Source organism: Ovis aries, chromosome 15 (genome assembly GCF_016772045.2).
Source record: "Ovis aries strain OAR_USU_Benz2616 breed Rambouillet chromosome 15, ARS-UI_Ramb_v3.0, whole genome shotgun sequence".
In the NCBI taxonomy this organism is placed as follows: Eukaryota; Metazoa; Chordata; class Mammalia; order Artiodactyla; family Bovidae; genus Ovis; species Ovis aries.
This window is the reverse complement of record NC_056068.1, coordinates 52,297,548-52,322,789: the sequence shown is the minus strand read 5'-3', so window position 1 is coordinate 52,322,789 and position 25,242 is coordinate 52,297,548. Positions and strand designations below refer to the sequence as shown.

Sequence of the window (25,242 nt, the reverse complement as noted above, 5' to 3'; positions counted from 1 at the left end):
TGAATCCTCTTTTGTTCATGAAGATCTTGTTCCTTTACTTACCCTGTCTCTTATTTGTGTCACTTTTTTCCTCTAGTAGATACTACATAAAACATCTAGTGGATATTATAAAACATCCTTTAAAAACATCTTCAACCCCACATTCACTTCTAGATACTACCTTACTTCTCTGCTCTTCTATCTCAAAAGAGTTATCTTACTTGCTTTCTCCACTTTGCCACCTCACATCCTTTTCTCAACCAACATCCCCAACATACATCAGCTTTTAATCTCCTACTTACTTTTGGAGATTTCCTTTGTCAAGGTCACCTTCATCAGGCCAATTCTAATGGTCATTTCAGTCTTGACCTCACTCGATCTCTCAGCAGCACTTAACAAAGATTTTTTCTTCTTCCAAGAGAGTGCTAACACACTCTTGCTTTCCTTCTATCTCACCAACTGTGCCTTTTCAGTTTATTTTGATGGATATTGCTTTCCTTTCCAAGGTCTAAATACTGTAGTGTACCCCAAAGCTCAGTACTTGGATCTTTTTTCTATCAACTAAATGACTGCATTCAATCTTTTTTTTTTTTTTGCATATTCAAAGAGAATATTTTTATTTGACCATGTGAATAAAAGGCCTGATTCCTGCCCCTTGCCTGCCCTCAAATCTGCTGCTCTTTGTCATTCATCAATTGTTGGGTTAAAAACCTAGCAGTCATCCTTGAATGCCACATCTCCCCTCACCTGCTCTCCCAACACACAATCCATAAGGCAATGCTGTCAGTCTGCCTTTAAAATACATTCCAAATATGACCATATAATTTCCTCTGTTGCCATCACAGTCTATGCTGACCAGCATTACTCTCTTCTACAATTGTTTCCTAACCAATTTCTCACTTTTGTTATCACCTTTCCTCCTCAACTGCTTCCCCTATTCTGCTTTCCTCAGAGCATCTAGGTGGTAGAACCAAGATCCAAATCCATTCCTGACTTCAAAGCCCAGGCTTTTAATGACTACACCCTACTGCCTCTTATTTGCATGACCAAGAGAACAAAAGCAGAAATTCACTGTGCTTTAAATCTTTACTGGATTAAATAGATGGTCTTGTATTTCAACATCTTGTCCCCACCTCGAATCTGGAATAACCAAAATGGCCATGAGTCATAAACTATTCAGATACCCCTCAGACACAAAATAAAATGACCAAAAAGCTGGTAGTATTCTTTCTGATTCTTACGCTCAAAAGATATCTAAAAATCAGTGGCTGTCATAGAACCCAGAACATTTTAACATTCAACAAATAGAATGCTTATTCTATCCCACATCTGACACTAGAATCAAGACTCTGTCTCCCCTTAAGAGAAGGTGCACCATGACCCTCAGACTGGTTTGGGTACTTGTCTTCTGTACCTCCTTCATTGTGTTGTATTTATATAATTACTTGTATGTATTCCAGTTTTTGATGAAAGGAACTAAGCCCAATTCCTTAGTTCCAGTTCCTTAATAATTCCTTAGTTATTAGTTCCTTAATACCCAGTTCTTAGATCAGGTACTGATACATCTTAGGTACCTGAAAAAAAAGTGTTAACTGAATAAATTTTAAAAGTTATCTGTGATAATTTTTCCACTGGTTGTTACTGGGGAGGCAGGTAGGATGCCCAAGATACAAGTTGAGCTAGTAGCAGTTGCATTCTCAGTGTGGCTGCTTAAGCGATCTTTGGTACTCCCAAGAGAGCATCTTACATCATGGTAGTAAACAGGGGAGGCAAAAGCAACCATATCAAAGACAAACATCATTCTGGCAAGCCATATTTGGCATGAGATCCTCTGTCCTAGGAGGAATCCCTAAGATACATTTGCCAGGTTCTTAATTCTCACTCGATATCTCTGACTCAGTAAATAGATGCATTCTGCCTGCTAAAGCCCCCTGCAGTACGGTATATGTTATATGAAAGTACAAAAGAAATAGAGAATAGCTTCTGATCTTATGATGCAGGAAGAGCATTAAGATAGAAATAAAAATTAACAATATAAGCATGTCCCTTAAAGAAGGATTAGAAGACTTAGGGGTAAACAGTATGATGTAATATAGACTTGAAGGTTTTTAGCAGTTTTGCCGAGGGAATGACCGGGGTGGTTTGGAGGAGTTATAGGAAGTATTCTGGAGAGGGGAGTAGAAATGGATTTTGAGGAATAGGTAGGAAAAAAGGATACCGAAGACATTTTATCCCAAAACTGATCTCTGTAGGGGAGGGACAGTGTTTTACTCATCTTTGCATCATTACCCTTTAGCACAAAGTGTTCAATAAATATGTGTTTAATAAATGGTCAAATAATTTATTGAATTAGTGAATAAATTAATGACTGAACAGCCTTTACTTAAGTGGAAACCATAGCCAATTCTATCAGTAATTTCTATGAAAACTATTTAGCAAAGGGTTTGTATTTAGGCCAAACGCAAATAAAAGCCGAGAAGGGAACCTAAACCCATCTGTTTCTCCACCTTCTCTGAAATAGAGAAAGTGAATCTAGAATCATGGCACATCAGAGGTGGAAAAGGCCTTACAGTCGCATTTAGTCCAAAATCTCACCTTAGAGATGGAACAGCTAGACAGCAGGTAATCCATAATTGTTAAGATTCTAGGAGGTACTATAGTATATTAGATAAAGGATGGGTTTTAGACAACTGAGCCAAGTCCAAAACGTTTATTTTTTAAAACTGCTCTTTATATAAATGTTTCCATACATGATATTACAACAAAGCTAAGGCTTGGAAACTGAACCATTCCCTTCAACTTGGTGCTTGAGCTGATAAAAAAGCTAAAACCTAACATTTAAAATATAGATAATATAAATTTGTGGGTTACCTCCATTCAATGGCATTCTCCAGAGACTTGAAGGTTTTAGGACGACCACGTAAGAAATTCTGCATGCTGTTAAGTGCGTCCATGGCTGTACCTAGATGTTAAACAGAAAATTTTAACCACAGTACTTAACATATTCTGAGTCAACATAAAGAGTCAACTATATACTATGTATCTCCCCTCAATGACAGAATTAAGTGACCATGGAGGGAAAAATCAGTTTAAAAAAATTCAGAAGGCTAATGTGATTGCCTCCTTCTAAGATGTCCTCCAATGATTTTTGCCTCCTGGTATTCAGTAGTTCCTCCACATTGACTAGAGCTAACTTACACAAGCAATAGTGTGACTTCTGAGGCTGGATCAGAAAAAACATGGTAGTTTCTTTTTAAACAGTAAATAAAACTATGGGATATACATACAATTGAAATATTATGCAGCCATAAACGATGTTTATGTCGAGTTTCTGATGGCATGTAAAATGATTATATAATGTGAGGTGTGGACAAAATGAGTGAAGGTGTGAAAAGTACAAACTTCCACTAATAAAATAAGTAAGTCCTAGGTATGTAATGTATAGCATGGTGATTATAGTTAACAATACCATATTGCATATATGAAAGTTGCTAAGATCTTATAAGTTCTCATCACACACACAGATACACAATTCTGTAACTTTGTGTGATAACATATGTTAACTAGATATGTTGTGGTGATAATTTCACAATATACAAATATATCAAGCCATGATGATGTACATTTGAAAAGTTAAATGTCAATTATATCCAAATAAAAAAATACTTGGAATGCCTTTGCTACAAAATAACACTAAAAATAAAAGATACAAAAGACAGAGGGACATACTTCAAGATGAAAGTCAACAATAAATAAAGACAAGATAACAATAATCTACCATGGATATCTTTAATATATCAAAGATTTTGATTTAGTCAACACTAAGAAAACTTACCTTCCACAACATCAATCATGCACAGACCCAAGAGGCTTGGTACCAGGTTGGACGACGCTGTGTGGACTGCAATAGCACCGCCCATGCTATGTCCAATGAGCATAATTGGAGGAGGGAGGTCCCCATACATGGCTTCAACCACATTGCCAACATCTCTGCAGAGAAGAGAAGGAAGTAAAGCATGGACTATTACTAACAACACTGTAAAAATAGTTTTCTTTCCTAATTATCTCCTTTGGTCTGTAACTAATAATCCCAGGACTGTAAAGGTCTAATAGACCATCTTGCAAATGCACCTAAGTAAACCTAACACAGTCCCCAGTACCTATACAAGAAGAGCTAAGAACTAAAACTTTGATTTCCCTTTACATCACACTTTCACTGTTCTACACGTTTAGTTCAATTACATAAATATCTATCTTTATTTTAAACTGAAAATAAACCTGAAACTCTGAACAAATCATTCAACGGCTCTATGCCTCAGTTTCCTATCCATGAAACAGGAAAACAATCTTTTTAAGCATTATAATGTAGCGGTTTGACATCAACTGCAAGATGAACTGTGGACCTAGTTTATTTTTTACTATGTGAACTTGGATTAGCTACTTAATCTCTTAGAGTTTCAACATCTATAAAATGAAGATAAGAATATCAATTACTATTCTGGATTGCTCTGAGGATTACTGAGACACTCAGTGGTGAAAAGAGTACTTTCATCACTTTACTCTGAAAAGAGTAAGGTGTTATACAAATATTAATTATTATTTACAATTTGGCATGTAAATTTGCTTGAAGTATGAATGCAAATTTAGTGTTCTGAGAAACCAGAAAAATGTTCAGAGCTAATTTTTACTGGCTTCTGTTCCAGTCTTTAATTACGAGTGAACCTATTTAACACAGTCAAACCCCAAAGCTTTGAAAAGGAGAAGTAAAGCATAACTTTGTTTTTCATTCGTGTATGGGCCTTCTTTGCTATAGGAAGAGTAAGCAAGGTGTGTCTCTAGAGACCACTGGCCCTGTCTTCTGGGAGTGAGTCAGTCAGGCAACTTCAAGCAGTTTTGTCTTGTTGAATGTCACTGCATACCTCAGGCACTCACACACTGTCAGCCATATAGCAGCTGTGAATGCAGGGACACAGTCTTTCAAATATGGTTCTCCAAAGTATTCAGAATGGCAAAAATAAATGTTATTATTTCTGAAGGAATTAATTTTAAAAATCTCATACAACAATTGTAGATATGAATAGGATAGTTGTAATGTCTACAGACAATGTGAATGAAAAATAAGCAGGCCACTCAATTTTATAAGCAAAAACAAATAATTTTTAATATTCCCTCAGAGTTAAATTTAAGGCTAAAAGTTTTGGTTTGTCAGGTATAATGAGTAAAATAAAAGGATGCTATGAAAGATTATCTAGTTAGTAACTGAATATATAATTTTGGTAGATGCTATCTAGGGGAATCCTGTCATATTTATTAATACTAGTTCATTTCCTGAAAAGCAGTATAGCGTATCACAGACATAACAGAAAATGGAGTATCAGAGTAAGCTGAGCTCGAATCTTGGCTCTTCTACTTTCAGTGGAGTTTCATTTTACATAGAGTTTAGGTTCTAAGTTGATGTGAAAGGCAAAACCCATGCTGTCAGGGCTACTTGAAAACCCACCAACTGCCCATTAAAGTGCCCATTTAAAGATTTTTGTTTCACAAAGTGATTGAATTCAGAAACAATATAAATGTTTTATTGCTTCACCTATTTCAGTAAGAATCCAACTTGTTGACTCTTCTGATTCTTGGTAATTATCTTCAGCTCTTACAGAAGGTTTTAACCATTTATTTTCTTTTGAACTTTTTGTGTGAGTTATCAACTTATTATCTCTTAGCTCTTATTCACCTTTTACATGTTCCGCAATAACTGGATGAGGCCTTTAAATATTTTTCCTTTGCTAGCTGGCAAGATGTCAAGCTATGCCAGTAGAGGGCAAAGGAGAGAGTGCAGAAAGAGAGGGTTTTGTTCCTGATGTGCACTGACTCCACAAGCTCCTGTAGCTTGTCTAGCATCCAAGACCTGCAGCACACACAGCTTTTCCAGTGACCAGCTCTTGCAACACACAAGGATTCTCCAAACACTCCATCTCCCCATAATGTTCTTTTATTCTCCCTAGATTTTTGAAGTATAATTGGTATATAAAAATGGTACATAAATTAATGTATACCATTTGGTAAGTATACACTCCTGTTATTATCACCATGATCAACTCCTGTTATCATCACCATGATCAAGGGAATAAACACATCCATCACCTTCAAGATTCCTTGTGCTGTTCGTGTGTGTGTGTGTGTGTGTGTATGTGTGTGTGTGTGTGCGCGCGTGCACACATATGCATGGTAAAAAGACTTTACATGAGAGCTACCCTCCTAACAAACTTCTAAGTGCACAGCATCATTAACTATAGGCATTATGTTGTACTGCAGATCTCTGGAACCATCCCTGGTAATTTTGCTACAGAGTGCCTCTGGTGAGACAACTCTATGAGAACAGCTTCCCCTGAACCCGAAAGGGCAGATTTCTGGCAAGTTCTGCCAACAAAGCATCAAAGTGACTTCTATACCTTCAGTAAGTCATCGTTAGTACCCTCTCCAACAAGGGGATCTCAATCTTTTCCACTCAGGTGCTGTCTCAGACTGAGGGAAAATAGGAAGTGGCTGCTTCTTACATCTACTATTTCTAGTCTTTCCTTCTCTTTTTCAAACCTGTTCCCAGTTTTACAGAGATGTAACTGACAAATAAAATTATATTTTAAAAGTGTACAACGTCATGATTTGACACGTATACACTGTGACATTGATTCCCATAATCAACTTAATTAACCCTATATTCTTTAGAAATCTTACTTTTTACTAGCCAATTCCTCATTACTCCAGTCCTGTTATAATTAATAAATCTTTATATTAAGCTTTCCTTGTTTATTACTATCCGATTTCTCTCTCCTGATTGTCCCAGATTCATACATGATTAGGCAGTATTTCCTTAAGGTCATTGTCAATTCTTTAATTTCTTCTTGAATGTCAGTCAAGCTATCAGATCCTTGTCTGGCTGCCTGGCCACTTAAGATGATATATTTCACTTTTTTGTACCCTTTAAAAATCATCTGCAAATCTTTCTATGGGTATTACATGCTTGATTATTTCAGGCATTACTGTTCTCACATTACAAAGGGAAAAATGAGGGAGCAGATTCTTGGCTCTCCTTTCATGGTTTTTCAGGCACACAATTATTGAATGGAATGGTTCTCACACATTGTTATTTCTCTCTCTTTGCCAAGCACTATGGTTGAATGATCACAGTTCAGGTCCATTAACTGTGTGACCTCGCATGATTAGTTACTGTGCCAATTTCCTCATTGATAAAAAGGTGACAATATTTACACTATGGATTGAAACAAATAACTTATTCTAAATGTATGTTTAATTTATACTTAATAAAGCCTGGAAGATAGAAATCACATAAATAACATCTACTGTAACAATACAATTTTGGCCACATGAATTTGGGTTCTGAAGGAAAAACAGAACTTTTACATCCAGATTCAAGCTGCTAAAGTAAGAAGGGACAAGGTATTTTTGGTGCCAAAAAAATACTTGAGAGAGCATGCATTAAAAACATGAGAGACCATGTATTAAAAGCAAGGTAGCTTTAAAAAGCCTGTTTACAAAATAGAACATTGTATGTGTATGTACTCAGTCATGTGCAACTCTTTGTGACCCCATGGACTGCAGCCCACCAGGCTCCTCTGTCCATAGAATGTTCCAGGCAAGAACACTGGAGAGGGTTGCCATTTCCTACTCTAGGGTAACTTTCCAACCCAGGGATCAAACTTGTGTTTCCTGCATCGGCAGGCAGATACTTTACTACTGAGCTACCAGGGAAGCCCATACAATACAGAATAGTGGTTCCCAAATACCAGTCATGGGACTGGCTGCATCAGATTCCTCTATAGAAATTTATCAAAATATAAATGCCCAAACCCACTGGTAGAAGCATGAATTCAAGAGCTGTGAGGCAGGGCTGAATGATCTGTACTTTAAATCATTTCTCAGATAATTCTGATGAATGGCCAGGTTTGAGAGCCACTGTAGGTGCTATACTCATCTTTTACTTTGCAGCCCAGGGTATAATCAGTTATTCTTTAATACCATGTTCCCATCTTACTATAAAGCTGGAAAAAGTATGTGGGCAGGATATCTTAAGAACACCTTAGAGGGCCTTTTGTAAACAACTATTTTTCAAGCTTGGGTCCCCAGTAGATATTCAGGTTCTATTCACCTCTGTGAACAGAAAGAAACTTTTCAAAAGCTAACAGAGACTAAACTGTTCCCTGAAAAATTTTCAGGGCACCATTTTAAATGATGACTATCATACTGAATATAACAAGAAACTGGGGGTTTCTTTCAATATTAAATAGTAAAGAAACACCAGATATAGAGGGGAAAAAAAGAAGTAAAATGTTCTTTGTTATTTATTGTTCAACAATCTCACCAGGACAGCCATAATGATATATTATTATTTATGGTAGTAATGTAAGCCAGGTGATTGTATAAACAGTATTACTTACTTTGCCATTGTTTCTGCAGACAGGTCTTCAGAATTCCTGACTTTTGTTTCGCCTAAAAAGAAAATATTTTAAAAATAAAATTCCCAAGGAGATAAATGATAAAATCAAGAGTACTGTCTTCCAAAAATCTCACTTAAGGATAATGAAATGGGGACTTTATAATTGTACATGATAGGCACAGCAAGGATTTTCTGTTACAGACATATCTTTATGAAGGATAATTAGAGTAGCAAAGAAGGAGGATAATTACAGTAGCAGATTTTTCCACATTCCTTATACACCACCAGCATTGGAATTTGGTTACATTAGCAGACATTTTCTCAACAAGATATACATGTGTGTGAATTTATAAAATATTTGTGAAAACTAAAAGCTAGGATTTTCCTCAAAATGCCCAAATGGAAATGACCAGACCCAGTGAACTTTTTTAATACTTTACACTATTCAAAAGGGTTGGCAAATGTGTCATTGAGTCAGTGAGTAATTAAGAACTTCACTCACCATGACCTCGAAGATCCAAAGCCACAATCCTACACTGAACTCTACTAATGATTGCTGCCTAGGAGGAAAAGGAAAAGTATTAAGATACATCAAGGTTAGCAAATCTTTCCCCATTACTAATGATAACTTTGTTGGGTGAACTGCTATCAGAAATAAACGATCCCAAGAGAATTAAAGGAATTCCCCTTTAAAGAAAAAATTTTAAACTAATGACTCTGTTTTTTTGATACACATTCTGGCTCTATCCCAACTTCAAAATATGAAATCCCTCTTTAAAATTTAACTCTTCCTAGCTTTCCATGAAACAGAATAAGCACCTCTAAGCTAAGCCCCTCTGAACTCTGCTATCACCTATGATTTTCATCCACACTCAGTGGTTATCTTTTCCCTATTCTAGAAGGGAAATTCTCTAGGTAAGAACCGTGAGTCAGTCTATATCTTGGTTCAGCATATCACACAAATATGACACTCAGATAATGAAATAACCTTGAAAGCAGCACAAGTTATAAAATCTACCAAAGATTCACTTAAGATAGAGCAGCAGTACACGTAAGTTTGTGCCAATTAAAAATATATTGAAAAAGAAATCATAATATCATGAGCCAGTACAATTTTATTGGTTTAAACAAAGCTGAAATTGAGGATCTTCTTCCTCAAATGAACTAGACTCTTTGAGAGTAATATATCACAATTAGTGTTAGTAAACATCATCAACGCTTTTTTAACTTTTAAAAAAAGACAGGACAACTATCTAGGCTAACTGCTACATTTCATGAACGAGGAAACGGAAGTCAAGAGAAAGGAAACTGTCTTCTCAGGACCACACAACTAGCAGTAAAAATGAGAACCAAGGTAAGCTACTAACATAACAGTCAATGTATAACATAAAACAAATCAAAGCTCTTAAATCACATTTTCTTATTTTATTTTTAATCAATGTTTTTCATACATTCACATTATAAAAATATGGAAAATTAGTAAGAAAGAGAGGAGAAAAAAGCTCATATGATTTGCCATCTAAATGTCATCTCTTTGGATGTTTCCTATGATCTTTTCTCCCAACTCTGCTGGAATATTATTGACATATAATATTAAGGCACCGGATGTGATCATTTGATACATGTGTATATGCAAAATGGTTATCACAATAACCTCCAACCTCTCACATAATCATCACCTGTGTGTGTGGATAACATTAAGATCTATTCTCTTAACAACTTTCAAGTGTGAATACCATAATTAATTACAGTCACCATGCTGTACATTTAACAGATTCCCAGAACTAATTCATCTTACAGCTGGGAGTTGGTACCCTTTGGCCAACATCTCCCCACTTCCCCCACCTCCTAGCTCTTGACAATCATCATTCTAATCTCTATTTCTATGAAGTCAGCTTTTTTAGATTCTACATATAGCTGAGAACATATATTATTTGTCTTTATCTGACTTATTTCATCTAACACAATGCGCTCAAAGTCCTCCATGTGGTTGCAAAAGGCAAGATTCCTTTCTTTTTCATGGCTGAATATTCCTGTGTGTGTGAAAAAGATACATTTTTTGCATGGAGCTATTCAGTTTCCCCAACATCATTTATTTTAGAGATTATCTTTTCCCCATGGAGCCTGCTTGGAGTCCTTGGAATTTTTGGTTTCAGTGAAGTTGAACTTATTAACCTTTTTTTTATGGCTTCCACTTCATGTGGCTGCACCACACCATATATTAATGTTCTTATCACCTTTTTAAATTCATTAGTTAATCCATTAGGATTTTTTTATATTAACATTTTTATACATGGCTTATTTCTGGATTCTTTCTGCCAATACCATACTACTGATAAGAGTTTTAGAATATGCTTTGGTTCATGTAGTGTTGAAGCCTTGCTTAGAGAATTTTGAGCATTACTTTACTAGCATGAGATGAGTGCAATTGTGTGGTAGTTTGAACATTCTTTGGCACTGGAATGAAAACTAAGATTTTCAGTCCGGTGGCCACTGCTGAGTTTTCCAGATTTGCTGGTATATTGAGTACAGCACTTTCACAGCATCAGCTTTCAGGATTTGAAATAGCTCAACTGGAATTCCATCACTTCCACTAGCTTTGTTCAGTGATGTTTCCTAAGGCCCACTTGACTTCGCATTCCAGGATGTCTGGCTCTAGGTGAGTGATCATACCATCATGATTATCTGGGTCGTAAAGATCTCTTTTGCACAGTTCTTCTGTGTATTCTTGCCACCTCTTCTTAATATCTTCTGCTTCTGTTAGGTCCATACCATTTCTGTCCTTTATTGAGCCCATCTTTGCATGAAATGTTCCCTGGGTATCTCTAATTTTCTTGAAGAGATCTATAGTCTTTTCCATTCTGTTGTTTTCCTCTATTTCTTTGCACCGATCACTGAGGAAGGCTTTCTTATCTCTCCTTGATATTCTTTGGAAGTCTGCATTCAAATGGATATATCTTTCCTTTTCTCCTTTGCCTTTCACTTCTCTTCATTTCACAGCTATTTGTAAGGCCATTTTGCTTTTTTGCATTTCTTTTTCTTGGGGATGTTCTTGATCTCTGTCTTCTGTACAATGTCATAAACCTCCATCCATAGTTCATCAGGCACTCTATCAGATCTAATCCCTTTAATCTATTTCTCACTTCCACTGTATAATCGTTAAGGGATTTGATTTAGGTCCTACCTGAATGGTCTAGTAGTTTTCCCTACTTTCCTCAATTGAAGTCTGAATTTGACAATAAGTAGTTCATGATCTGAGCTACAGTCAGCTCCCAGTCTTATTTTTGCTGACTGTATAGAGCTTCTTGGCTGCAAAGAATATAATCAATCTGATTTCGGTATTGACCATCTGGTGATGTCCATGTATAGAGTCTTCTCTTGTGCTGTTGGAAGAGGGTGTTTGCTGTGAACAGTGCATTCTCTTGGCTAAACTCTGTTAGCCTTTGCCCTGCTTCAATCTGTACTTCAAGGCCAAATTTGCCTGTTACTCCAGGTGTTTCTTGACTTCCTACTTTTGCATTCCAGTCCCCTATAATGAAAAAGATATCTTTTTTGTATGTTAGTTCTAGAAGGTCTTGTAGGTCTTCACAGAACCATTCAACTTCAGCTTCTTCAGCACTACTGGTCAGGGCATAGACTTGGATTACTGTGATACTGAATGGTTTGCCTTGGAAATGAACAGAGACCGTCATTTTGAGACTGCATCCAAGTACTGCATTTTGGACTCTTTTGTTGACTATGATGGCTACTCCATTTCTTCTAAGGGATTCTTGCCCACAGTAGCAGATATAATGGTCATCTGAGTTAAATTCACCCATTCCAGTCCATTTTAGTTCAGTGATTCCTAAAATGTTGACATTCACTCTTGCCATCTCCTGCTTGACCTCTTCCAATTTGCCTTAGATTTGACTGATTTCCAATTTGATTCATGGACCTAACATTCCAGGTTCCTATGCAATATTGCTCTTTACAGCATCAGACTTTGCTTCTATCACCAGTCACATTCACAACTGGGTGTTGCTTTTGCTTTGGCTTTGTCTCTTCATTCTTTCTGGAGTTATTTCTCCACTGATCTCCAGTAGCATACTGGGCACCTACCAACCTGGGGAGTTCATCTTTCAGTGTTCTCTCTTTTTGCCTTTTCATACTGTTCATGGGGTTCTCAAGGCAAGAATACTGAAGTGGTTTGCTATTCCCTTCTCCAGTGGACCACGTTTTGTCAGAACTCTCCACCATAACCCGTCCATCTTGGGTGGCCCTACACGGCACAGCTGATAGTTTCACTAACATTAACTTCCACTATCAACTACTTACCGTGAACACAGCCCAGGAAAGGGCAGAATGGCCTCCTCCATGCAGAAGGAGTAGGACTGGACCCTCTGAACCACTCTTGTAAACTCGAAAAGTGTATGAATAGTTAAAGAGAACATATTTAAGCTTTTGCTCACTGAAATTTTTGATTACTTAGTTATGATGATACCAATCAGAAAATTCAGACAGGACCAAATTATAAGCAAAGCTACAGCCTTCCAAGCTTAAGAGGCACTTATGGAGAAGTTTCTGAGACACCAGACTTGTTTTTGAGGCATGGGAGCTGTGTGACCACTTTTTCAATGGAAAAAAAAACACCGAACTATTCCCTTTGCCCTAATGAGGACAGAATTCCTGGTTTCTAGACACTAAACTGGTTCAACTCACTTGACTCATGAAACCATCCCCTCAAAAGATATATCAGTTTCAGGAATTTAATTCTTAATCCCCTGCCATGTGTTAGACAATTATAGCCAAATAAGGTATTAATAGTCTTACAAGTAACATCCCATGTCATGCAAGGAACAGACAGAATAAAAATGAAATAAGCAGCAAAAATAAAGAACATTTTAGCAACTACACAAATCTTTGTAGACACTATAAATTTATTAAGGAATAAGCCAGTTTGCAAAGGATATATCCTTGCCAGTTTCATTCTCTACTTCTACATCTTCCATGGACTCAAAGTACTGACTCCAAGGAACAGGAGAAAAGTCCCGCTTTCTTCCAGGGCTAAGGGCAAGAAAAAGAGAGAGATTACAAATAAAACATAGTCATGCATAAAAAGATAAAATCTTGATCAAAATATTAAACCTAAAATGAAAACAGCAAGATATTTTCTCATAAAGATATGAAGTTTTTATACAGTTGTGTTTTAAAAAGCTCAAATATGTATAAAAACTTTAGATTTTAGGAAATTTTATTAGTATATTTTAATCACAAATATATTACATGTATATACACAACACAAGTTCTCTCACCTTATTCTTGGCTATAGGCTCATTCCTATCCTTTCAATCCAGTTTAATATTGTTCCTACTACAATAATTTTTGGTCACTATTGCTTCATCGTACCTTTAATCTTCCATATTTTTTCATGCTTCTATTTCATTTCCCAACCAAATGGCAAACTGGCCGTATCAATACCTTGAATTTCAGGGTATTTATCTGAAGATAAGCTTACACAGAACTGAAATGACTTATCTATTCAATGTACCATTGTCTGTAATAGAGAAAAACTGAAAATAACCTAAATATCAGCAGGTAACTGATTAAAATAAATTTTGGTATACAGAGAAATAATAGTTATAAAAAGCAATTATATATTGATAAAATTCCTTATTTATAGATATGATACACTATGACGTAAACAAACATGATGCACATACTACCACATGGGTAAAAATGGGAAATACATATAAATGCAGTTCCTTATGTATGTTCAGACTATCTCTGGAAGTATACTGATATAACACTGATGGTAACCTGGGAGAGGAACTATGACTAGGAGGTGAAGAGGAACAATTTTCAACACACATCCCTTTCTATCTTTCTATTTTTGAACCATGTATAATTTAAAAATATTAAATCATTTAAAAACAAAGCTAATCAATAAATATCTACTTACAACCTATGTCTTCAACTTTGGATGGAATATAAGAAAGAAATCCTGAGTCTTCCTTTATTTCCATATCTACTCTTCTTTCCAGTAATGAAGGAAATTCAGAATTCTATTAGAAGCAAAACATTAACTACTGCCTGAGATCTTCTTATACATGCTATGGGACCAAACCGCAGGTATGTATAAAGTATAATATAAAGTCCCTCTTAAAAATTTAAGTGAATACAGAAGTACTCTAGGTTGGCTATAATATGGAATGAATTACAGTGGGGTAGCTGGGCAATCAAGGATGTATTCGGTCAACAGTCAAGTATTTATTGAATATCGTTTTCTACTAGGCACTGAAACAGATTAGTGGGTCTCAATCCATGTAATAAAATTACCTGAGAAGTTTATAAAAATACTGATGCTTAGGTCTAACTCTAGAAATTTATTTAAACCATCTGGGATGTGGCCTAGGTACTGATAATTTTTAAAGTTTCCCAAGTTGAGAGAGAGGTGCTAGAAATACAAAGGAGTATATGGTTTGGAAGGACAGAGGAGTTCAAACTCCTCATAGTTCCTACCATTTTCCTGTAATTCCTAACACAGTATGAACTTGAGCAAATTCAATTGATCTAAACTCTTTCTGCCTTAAATTATAGTGACTAAGTAAAATAAGATATCTTTTAAAAGAATCAAATAAATCTGGTAGTTGCTCAGTAAATGTGTAAACCTACCTTCTGATACAAAAACTTCTGTGGAAGTAAACTATAACGTTAGTCTAGATCTATATTTCTGGTTTGCTGGTTACACTTGAATTCCTGCTGGAAAACTAAGAGCAGAACTCTTTAATTTTACTTATACTCACAAACTCATCTATGCATATATTAATTTGGGTATATATAATACAACAATAACACGGCATGCCAAACATATTATAATAGATTCTAAGGATCTTGAATGAAGTTTTAACGTCTAGACCTAGGGATATGGTAGCAGTAGTACCTAATATTTACTGTACACAACAGTGAGTCACTGTTCCAATTTACAGGCATGATTCTATTTAATTCTTACAAAACTTTGAAAGTTATTTTTATCCCCATTTCACAGATGAGAAAACAGATTAGATACACAAAGCAACTTGCCCAAGGTTATACAACTACCAAGTGGCAGTAACAGTATTCAACCCAAGTTCCATCACTCTTCAAAGTCTCTGTTCTTTATTCCAATGCTGCACTAATTCTCAGATTTTTAAAAAAAATCTATTTGGTTGCATCAAGTCTTAATTGTGGTACACAGGACCTTTGTTGCATCATGCAGAATCTTTCACTGTAGCACGTGGACTCTCTAGCTGTGGTGCAAGGGCTCAGTTGCTCTGTGGCATGTGAGATACCAGTTCCCTGACCAGGGATCAGACCTGCATCCCCTGCATTGCAAGGCAGTTTCTTAATCATAGAACACCAGGGAAGTCCCCTCAGACTTTTTTTTTTTTTCTTTCTCACGCTCTCATTTATACTTCTGAAAAGTAATAAGGCTTTATTTAGAGCATATTATCAAAGGTTTCCTGTTCAGAATCTAAATATGATTAACTTTGCCAAGGCCACAGAAACTTTCTGAGTTGGCCAGGCACAGGTTAAAGAAAAAGTACTTTCTACAATCAAAAATTATTGACAGGAGAACAGCCTCTACTTCTATCTAATCTTCCTTTAAAAAAAAGTTTCAGGGACTACCCAACTTTACCAACATATGAGTAATTCCCATTTAGTTTAAAAGGCAATAATCTATACCTCAAAATGCTATTCCTACTACCACAGAGATTTTTCAGACATACTCCTAATATCTGCATTTCAACAGATAATTGTTTATACACTCCAAGACTTGATGACATTTGGTAATTTAGACAAGAAGTAAAATAGTAAGGGCCTTGTATGAAAACTAGTTCTAAAAAATACATGTACCCTAATATTCATAGCCGCACTATCTACAACGGCCAGGACATGGGAGCAACCTAAACGTCCATCAGCAGAGGAATGGATAAAGAAAATATGGTACACATATTCAATGGAATATTACTCAGCCATAAGAAGGAATGAAATAATGCCACTTGCAACAACAAGGATGGACCTAGAGATTATCATACTAAGTGAAGTAAGTCAGAAAGAAAAAGACAAAAACACCATCTCACTTATATGTGGAATCTAAAAATACGACACAAATGAACATACCTATGAAATAGAAACAGACTCACAGATATGGAGAACAGACTTGCGGTTGCCAGCTTGTGATTGGGGTGGGGAGAGAAAGGATTTCAAGTTGGGGATTAGCAGATGCAAACCAGAACACATAGGACAGATAAACAAGGTCCTATATATTCCATGATAAACAACAGAAAAGAATATATATTTATAACTTAGTGACTCTGCTATACAGTGGAAATTAATTCAACATTGTAAATCAATTGTAGTTTGATAAAATAAAAAACCCCTTGGCCTATATGTTGACCTTAACAGTCTATTTCCAGCAGAAATTGGAAAAATTTTTACGATGAAAAGAATGAGGGGCTACTGCACTCTTAAAACTTTTAAAATCTAAATTAATTTTCCATTTGCTAGAGACTAAAGCGTTGTTCTCCCATTATTAATTGTGTGACCTTGGGCAAGTCACTTAACTTCTCAAGGCCTGAGTTTCTTCATGTCAGATAGGTTTGTAGCATCAGTTTTATATGCTTTGTTGTGAGGATTAAAGTAGTCCTTTGGTTACTCTCAAATTATCCTCTTCTATTCTCCGGTGGCTCAAATGGCAAAGAATCTGCCTACAATGCAGGAGACCTGGGTTTGATCCCCAGATCAGGAAGATTCCCTGGAAAAGGGAATCTTTTCCATGGCAACCCCCTCCAGTATTCCTGCCTGGAGAATTCCATGGACAGATGAAGATGAGCCCAGTGGGCTACAGTCCATGGGTTCACAAGTCAGTTGTGAGTCAGTCAGCAACTAACACTTACTACTTTTGTCATGGAGCCAGTCATTTTCAAAATTAGTTTATTCCCTGGATGTATGGATACCAGTGAGGCTGCAGGAGAGGGTGGTGAACTGGGAGAACAGGACTGACATATACAGTATCATGTATAAAGTAGGTATCTAGTAAGAACCCTACTCTATAGCACAGGGAACTCGACTCAGTGCTCTGTGGTGACCTACATGGGAATGAAATCCAAAAACACTCCATTTTATTTGATGGAACACATCCTCCATTAGCTTCCCGAGAAAGGGGAATCAATTTTGAAACTTTGCATGTCAAAATGCTGTTACCCATTTTTACACTTGACTGACAGCTTTCTTTGATGTTGAATTTTTTATGTTACAGACCATTTCCATACTGTGGGAGGAAGTACTTTGATAGATTCAACTTTGGAAGCATTCGCTAAAATTATATGTACATTTGTATAAAAATATGTGAATATATAAAAATAATATATATAAGATCACATTTATATAATTATATTTTAAAACATATACAGGGAATTCCCTGGTGGTACAGTGTTTAGGAGTTGGCACTTTCACTGTGGTAGCCTGGGTTCAATTATTGGCTGGGGAACTAAGATCCTGCAAGCTATGTGGTGTGGTCGGAAAAAACACAAAAACAAAAAACAAAGGACACCACTGAAAATATGAAAAATCATAGATCTGGTAAGGAACTTGTATGTAGACTACATAAAGAACTCATAATACAATGACAACCCAATTTCTTAATGAACAAAGGATCTGAATAGACATTCTTCCAGAGAAGATATACAAGTGGTCAATAAGGACATGAAAAGATATTCAGCATCATTTAGTTATTAGGGAAATGCAAATCAAAACCACAACAAAGAACCACTTCACATCACTAAGACAGCTTTTGACAGAAAGACTGCCAATGACAAGTGTTGGCAAGAATGGAGAAAGTTAGAACCTACATACGTTGCTGATGGGAATATAAAATGGTACAGCTGCTTTGAAGAACAGTTTGTCAATTCCTCAAAAGGTTAAACAAAGATATCATATGATCTAGCAATTCCACTCCTAGGAAATTACCCAAGGAAAATGAAAACATCATGTCTACATAAAAACTTCTATACCAATGTTCACAGGGGCATTGCTCATAATAGTTAAAAAGGAGGAACAATTCAAGTCTTTATTAACTATTGAACAGATAAACAAATTTGGTATAAATCCACACAATGGAATATTATTTGGCAACAAAAAAGGAATAGAATAATTCAACATGCTACAATAAAGATGAACTTAAAATATTATGGCAAGCAAAGAGGTCACTCACAAAAGATCACATATATTAACTCCATTTATTATAAATGTCCTGATTAGGTACATCTTTTTTTTTTTTTTTTTTTTTAGGTATATCTATTGAGAAAGAAAACGATGGCTGCCTAGGGCTTGGAGGTTTAAGAGAACGTGAGAACTAAAAAGCAAGACATATTGCTCATGGGTATAAAGTTTCTTTGGGGATGCTAAACATGTTCGAAATTGCCTGTGGTAATGGTTGCAGAACTTTGGGCATATGCTTAAAAAAAAATTGACTGTACACTCTAAATGAGTCAGTTGTATGGTATGTGAACTCTATCTCAATAAAGTTGTTACCAAAAACATGAGAAGGGAAACATTTAAACAATAGATTATATCATTACTACCCTAATAGAGAAAAAAATGAAATGAGAAAAACACAGGTCAGATGAGACAAAATATGATGGCAGAAATAAATCCAAATGTATCAAAAATAAACTAATTACTCTAGGTTTTAAATCTCTTAAGATGAGTTTTTTTTAATTTCCAACTATATACTTTTTAAAAAAGACAAAAAATTCCAAAATAAAAGAAGATGGACAAAAACATAGTAGGGCAAATATTAGACAAAACAATTTTAATTTACATTTTAACTTACATTAATTTTATATTATTCTCTATCAAACTTTAGGGCATTTTTCTATCAGCTTCTAATGGTATTGCTGTTGAGTTCTTTAAATTTATAGATTTTCTGTCATTTCTTACCATTATATACTTTTTAAATTTCATTTTATACTGCAGTTGAGTTTTAAAGAATTTTTTTATCCCCCACATTTCTAAACTTTAATCTTAAAGTAGAACAAGCCTCTTCTTAGGAGATCCCTTAAACTTTCTCTTCTACTGAATTATATCTACTATACATGTTTTTATTCCCAACATTTACATTTTGTTCTCTGAAACCAGGTTCCTCTTTTTTTTTTTTTTTTTTTAATATAAAAGAGCATTCTCTTGTTTCACAGATGCCATACTGTCTCATCTCTAACAAGAGATGTTGGGGGGCGGGGGATGTGTTTGGTTTTTTGTGGGGTTTTTTTGGCTGCACCCCAAGGCTTGGCTTGCAAGATCTTTGTTCTCCAACCAGGGATTGAACCTGGGCCATAGCAGTGAAAGTGCCAAGTCCTAACCACTGGACCACCAGAAAATTCGAGATGCTCGCTTATTTAGTATTTTATTTTGTTCTATGCACTACTGTTTCCTTTTCTCATTTTGTTTTGGTTTCTGTCTTTTGCACTGGAGGCTTTCCCTGGATTGCTGGTGATTCTATGAAAAAGGAGGGTTTGCTGACTATTGAGTATCATTGTACAGTTATCAAGTAGAGACCTACACTTTTAAATGACGGACTCTTCCCCTTCAATATCAATATCTATATGTCTTTTCTCTTAGGCCAGCCATTTCTCCAGAGATAAATCCTCCAATCTTCTGCTTGGGGACATAAAACTAGCTGTGAGCCTTCTGAAAAGGATCTAAAGAGTCTCATTTGTTCACTCAACAAACAGGCATTAATAAGCACCTATGAGATATTATTTGAGGCACTGGGAATACTGCAGTGAACAAAAGACAAAACCCCTACTCTTGTGTTTACACTTAACAGGAGACAGGAGCAAAAATTTGCAAGGTGGCAATAAGGGCCATATAAAGTCAGGAAGGGTGACAATGAATATCAGAATGAGAAGGAATGAATTTTAAATCAGGTGATCAGGGAAGGCTTCTTTAAGCAAAGACCTGAGGAAAGTAAAGAAGAAAACACAAACATATTTAGAAGACAAAATTATGTCCTTTCACTTAATACCTGTTTCATCCAGCTGCTTTATCTTTGCCCTCATATCCCTATTGTCTCTAAGTCCAGAGCCACTCTGGTTCAATTTTTCCAGAAGTTAACCTGTCTCCCAGTATTGAGAAATATATTTTCAATAAATAGAAGGAAAGGAAAAGATGTGAGAGTCTAATGGAGTCAATCAATCCTATTTTTAGCCCCCTTTCAGAGGTACCTAGCATCTACAATTCCTGAATCTTTATGGGGTTATATGGATTAACTTCAACTTTCACTCTCTTTCTACAGACAGTTTGCTCTTCCCTGTCAGAGAATTAACAGTCTTCAACTTGCCATCTTCCTAAATCCTGCTGGTATCTTACCTTCCCTCCTCTTTGTCCTTTGATTATTCCTTTTTCCAAGTTACTTTACTATAATTTCAAGGGACTTGAGGAGAAAATGGAGATGAATTAATGAATTAATTTCAACAACTCTCTAGGGTAGCTGCTATAATTCCTCTTTTGCAAATGAGAAAGCTAAACCCAAGAGAGGTTAAATAACTCATCCAAAAGCATAGAAAGTAGCTCAGCTAGGGTCACTTCGTTATTAGTTTTTAATACTACCCTCAAAATAATATTAGGTTCTCTCTGCACTCTTAAAACCATCAAAGCTAACAATAAGCACCCAGAAATCCCCAGGAAGAAGTGGAAGAGGACTGGTTCCTGCCATAGGGATAATGATTGGTAGAGGACTCTTATTAAAGCAAGCCTGAGTACCATGGAGACTAAGAAGAAAGTCAAGGTTTACTACTATAATTATCATCATGGGAGAGAGCAGAAGGGTAGGGTGTAAAGGAAGAATCAAAGACAATTCTCAAGTCTCTCTGAAGTTATTCACAAAGAAAGAACAGAGGAAACCTTTTAAAAGAGTTCCAACTTACAAAACACTGATTTACCAGGTGCTTGAAAATTCTACATCCCACTCCTAATACTTCTCTGCATTGGCCACTGATGAAAATGTTCCTTATTAACCGGGCATCATAGAATCCAAAAATGGAAATAGTAGGATTTTACACAACATCCTGTATTAGACAAGAAAGGATATTTATGGCCCAATATACGACATGGTTGTATGAATGAAACCTTACCTTACTTAAAACCACTTTCAGATAAGATACTTAGTCTATGGGAACTTCCAACCTGCTGAGTCAGATCACACAAAAACCTGCTTTGTTTTAAATGGATGGATAAAGACAACTGCTGCAGCACAAGAACAGCTCTAATCTTATACTTCTGCTAATAAAGAACTGTGCTTTACCCAAGTTAGAAAGTTTTCTAAATTTTATTTCTACCACTCACCCAATATAAGAACAGCGTAAGTAGTAACATCGTTTTCGAAAACACTAAAGTAAACAGAAAAAAGGATATAACGTGATCTGGCCTCAAACAAAAACACAACCACTGAGACATCAGTAATGAAAGCAAAAAAGCAGACAATAGAACACTTTATGATATTCTACAAAGATCAACTGGAGTTGTTCACTCTCATCACTGATGCATGGCCATTCTCAGTCATCAGAACACATGTAAGCTGCTATTCTGCTTAGACATATCACAATAGGAAGAAAGAGTTTTGAGGTCAGAGCTTAAAGTCAATAAAATCCTTATAGAAAACCCTAATATTTCAGAACCAATGGTTCTATAACCCCTACCCTAGACCCATCTAAATGCCATGATGATCCAGGATAAAAGACAAACAGCAAATATCTTTAGGGCAATTATTTAAGGGATTTTTTTCCAGTCACAACTTATTTATATAAGCAGCTAACTTAATTTCAATTAAAGAGACCTTTGGGTATGCCTTGTATGGCAGGCCCTGATACACTTTCTGGGCATGAGGGAAATCAGCAGGCCTGAAATTTTCATCAATGAAAACTTGGTTCTTTACCTCAAAGAGCTAATGCTTGGAGGGAGATAAGCAAGGAAACAGTCACTGTATACTATAGCTATGACAGAAATAAGAGAGCTCACACATGGAACATTCAAGCTTGTTCAGGACACTTATGGGGGTGGAACCAGGTCAGAGAAGGATTCACAAAGGTTACATCTGGTGGGAAAATTTTGTTAAATCAAATGCTATAAAAAGTGGAAGTACTATTTTTATTAAATAATGACTTGGATAGTGAATAGGCAAAAGTACAAACCTAACTGTCGATAAAAATGTAATTTCCCAATAGTCAGTGGAAAAAAATGTTAGTGTATTCTCCAACTTAAAAATGGGCTTATATTCCAAAGGTTTGTAAAGTAAGTTGTTGGAAAAACTGAAGTACATTTCCTCTGATTAACAGTATTATAAAATATTCATAGATTCTCTGAGAAGCTCCATCCCCAAGTCTATTTAGCCATAATATGTTACAATGCTATTTGTGATGAAATTCAGTTAATAACAATCATGTAGTTCAGGTGGTTCACATAGGAAACGGAATTTAAATTGATATTAATACATCTTGAACCATGGTTCTTATGCTTAAGGAAAAGCTGGTTTAATTAAATGGATGAGAAGGATTAAATGAAACAAACCAGACACATGTGCATTTGTGCTGGGCACTTGACAAGCATTATCTAAATTTAATCCCCACAACAACCTGGGTTGCATTTTCTTAACAGGATAAACACAGAGGGATATTAAATATGGAATCATAGAGGGATGTAATAGGGTACAAGTTCATATTTATATACTGTTAATAACCAGTTTTAAAATTTCACTTCTATGCTCAACAAATCTGGCTCTTCCCTCACATTTACTTCCCTGCTAAATTGAGGGTGCACAATTCTAAGCTGATGGAAAAAATGTCATATATCCACTGTATCTGAGCATCATTCATTCATTGATCAAATGTTTATTGACCTCCTGTGTGCTAACCACTTCGAGGCTACTACACAAAAGGAGATTACTGTTAAATTAGTGAAGACTAAGCAAAATAGATCACAATCAAGTTGTTAGATGAAATACTGTATGTACAAGGCACCAATGACTTATGATAAACCATGATTTTTGTAACACTAAAAAGAGAGCTACCAGGGAATTCCCTGGTGGTCCAGTGGTTAGAACTCTGCACTTTCACTGCCAAGGGAGCAAGTTCAAGCCCTGGTCAGGAAACTAAAAATCCCACAAGACATGCAGTGTGGCCAAAAAAATAAAAAGAGCTACCAACTAAAGTATGACACAATACGTTATCACGCAGAATTCATTTTACATTTCTTTTTGTAACTTCATATCTTTAGTTAGCTATTTTTGGCTACTCTGGGGCTGTACTGCTGGGTGTGGGTTTTCTCTGTTGTGGCGAGTGGGGGCCACTCTCCAGTTGCAGTGCACAGACCTCTCATCACAGTGGCTGGCTTCTCTTGGGGCAGAGTACAGGTTCTAGAGTGCAGGCTCAGGAGTTATGGTGCCAGGATTTAGCTGCTCCATGGCCTGCACAATCTTCCTGGGCTTCACAGGTGGCTCAATGGTAAAGAATCACCTGCCAAGCAGGAGACCCGGGTTTAATTCCTGGGTCCAGAAGATTGATCTCCTGGAGAAGGAAATGGGAACTCACTCCAGTATTCTTGTCTGGGAAATCTCATGGACAGAGGAGCGTGGTGGGCTACAGTGCATGGAGGCACAGAGTTGGATACGACTTAGCAACTAAACAACTAACTACTCTTATAGTAAGGACTCACTTCAGTTTTGGAGAATGAGAGAGAAAGAGAAAAAGTGTCAAGTTTTGTTGAAGTAAAACTAAGCAACAGGCATGAATCTTTATATACAAGAGACAAACTCCAAGCACAAGTTTCAACCATATGAGCATTTTAAATCTCAAATTAGTCAATGTATTTGTAAACACAACACACTCAGCCTAAATGGCTTGGTGTTGAAATAAAGTATTGATTCTATTTATGAACTGAAACGATTTTCAATGGAGTATCACTTAAGTTACCCCATCTTAATGGAACTGGTGAGGAAATAAGGTTTCTTTATAGAATGAAGCTAAACAGGTCTAGGATTTCAGTTTCTCATTCAGTCAGCACTTAAGCAGCCAGCACGTTAGACACCCAGGAAATTAAGACATGATTCCTACCCTTAAGAAGCTCACAGACCTGAGTAGACAGCAGATCAATAATTACAGGAGTCAGAGGGCTAAGTGTTGTATTTACAGAAGACTATGGGGACATAGAAGATGTGCTCCTTGACTACTATGTGATAATGCCTACTAGGAGATAATAACCAAAACCAACAAAACTGTATGACCACTATGTATCAACTGTTAAGGAAATGAGGGAGAGGAGGAAGAAAAAGAGAGGAAAAATTATTCCCTGCCTAGAGACAAGGAATAAGAAATAAAAGTTGTATGTCTTTAGGTGAATGTCTCAAATCCAAATAGATATAATAATATTTCAACATCTACTAGGCTGCTTGTCTGTTAGGAGGGCGAGTAATGAGTCATGAGCTGCACAGTAGCAGTCCTAGTCACTGCTGTCACAAATTCTCCAGCTTAGGAGACTTCTGGTGGGGACAAAATACTGAAGTTTAATTGCAGCCAGCTATTTAAAGCAAGGCACCACTGCTCTTACACATAAAAAAGAAAAGCTCTCATTAGCAATACTGAAGAGAATGGAAAGAATGGAAAGGAAGGCAACCAAATGGCTGTCTGGGATCATGAGAGTTCACTACTATTGACAAGGGCATCTTATTAAAGCAGATGACTTAGATTCTAAAAACTGTGTACTGAAGCAGGCTGTTAAGAGATCATCTAACTCAAATCTTACTT

General features: G+C 36.2%; 1 protein-coding gene and 1 non-coding gene across 3 annotated transcripts in view; both read right to left on the bottom strand.

Moving 5' to 3' along the window:
• Window positions 1–25,242, bottom strand: part of PPME1 (protein phosphatase methylesterase 1) — a 51,047-nt gene that overhangs the window by 16,222 nt on the left and 9,583 nt on the right. For both annotated transcript variants that reach the window (XM_012096032.5, XM_004016317.5), the window contains exons 2-7: window positions 13,378–13,471; window positions 12,743–12,835; window positions 8,931–8,988; window positions 8,430–8,481; window positions 3,815–3,969; window positions 2,851–2,941 (exon numbers count right to left, since the gene is read on the bottom strand). In XM_012096032.5, coding sequence (XP_011951422.2) covers window positions 2,851–2,941; window positions 3,815–3,969; window positions 8,430–8,481; window positions 8,931–8,988; window positions 12,743–12,835; window positions 13,378–13,471 — 543 coding nt within the window. The remainder of the gene's footprint in view (window positions 1–2,850; window positions 2,942–3,814; window positions 3,970–8,429; window positions 8,482–8,930; window positions 8,989–12,742; window positions 12,836–13,377; window positions 13,472–25,242) is intronic.
• On the bottom strand, window positions 19,752–19,823 carry TRNAE-UUC (transfer RNA glutamic acid (anticodon UUC)). The gene has a single exon. It is a non-coding gene; the product is annotated as a tRNA-Glu (tRNA).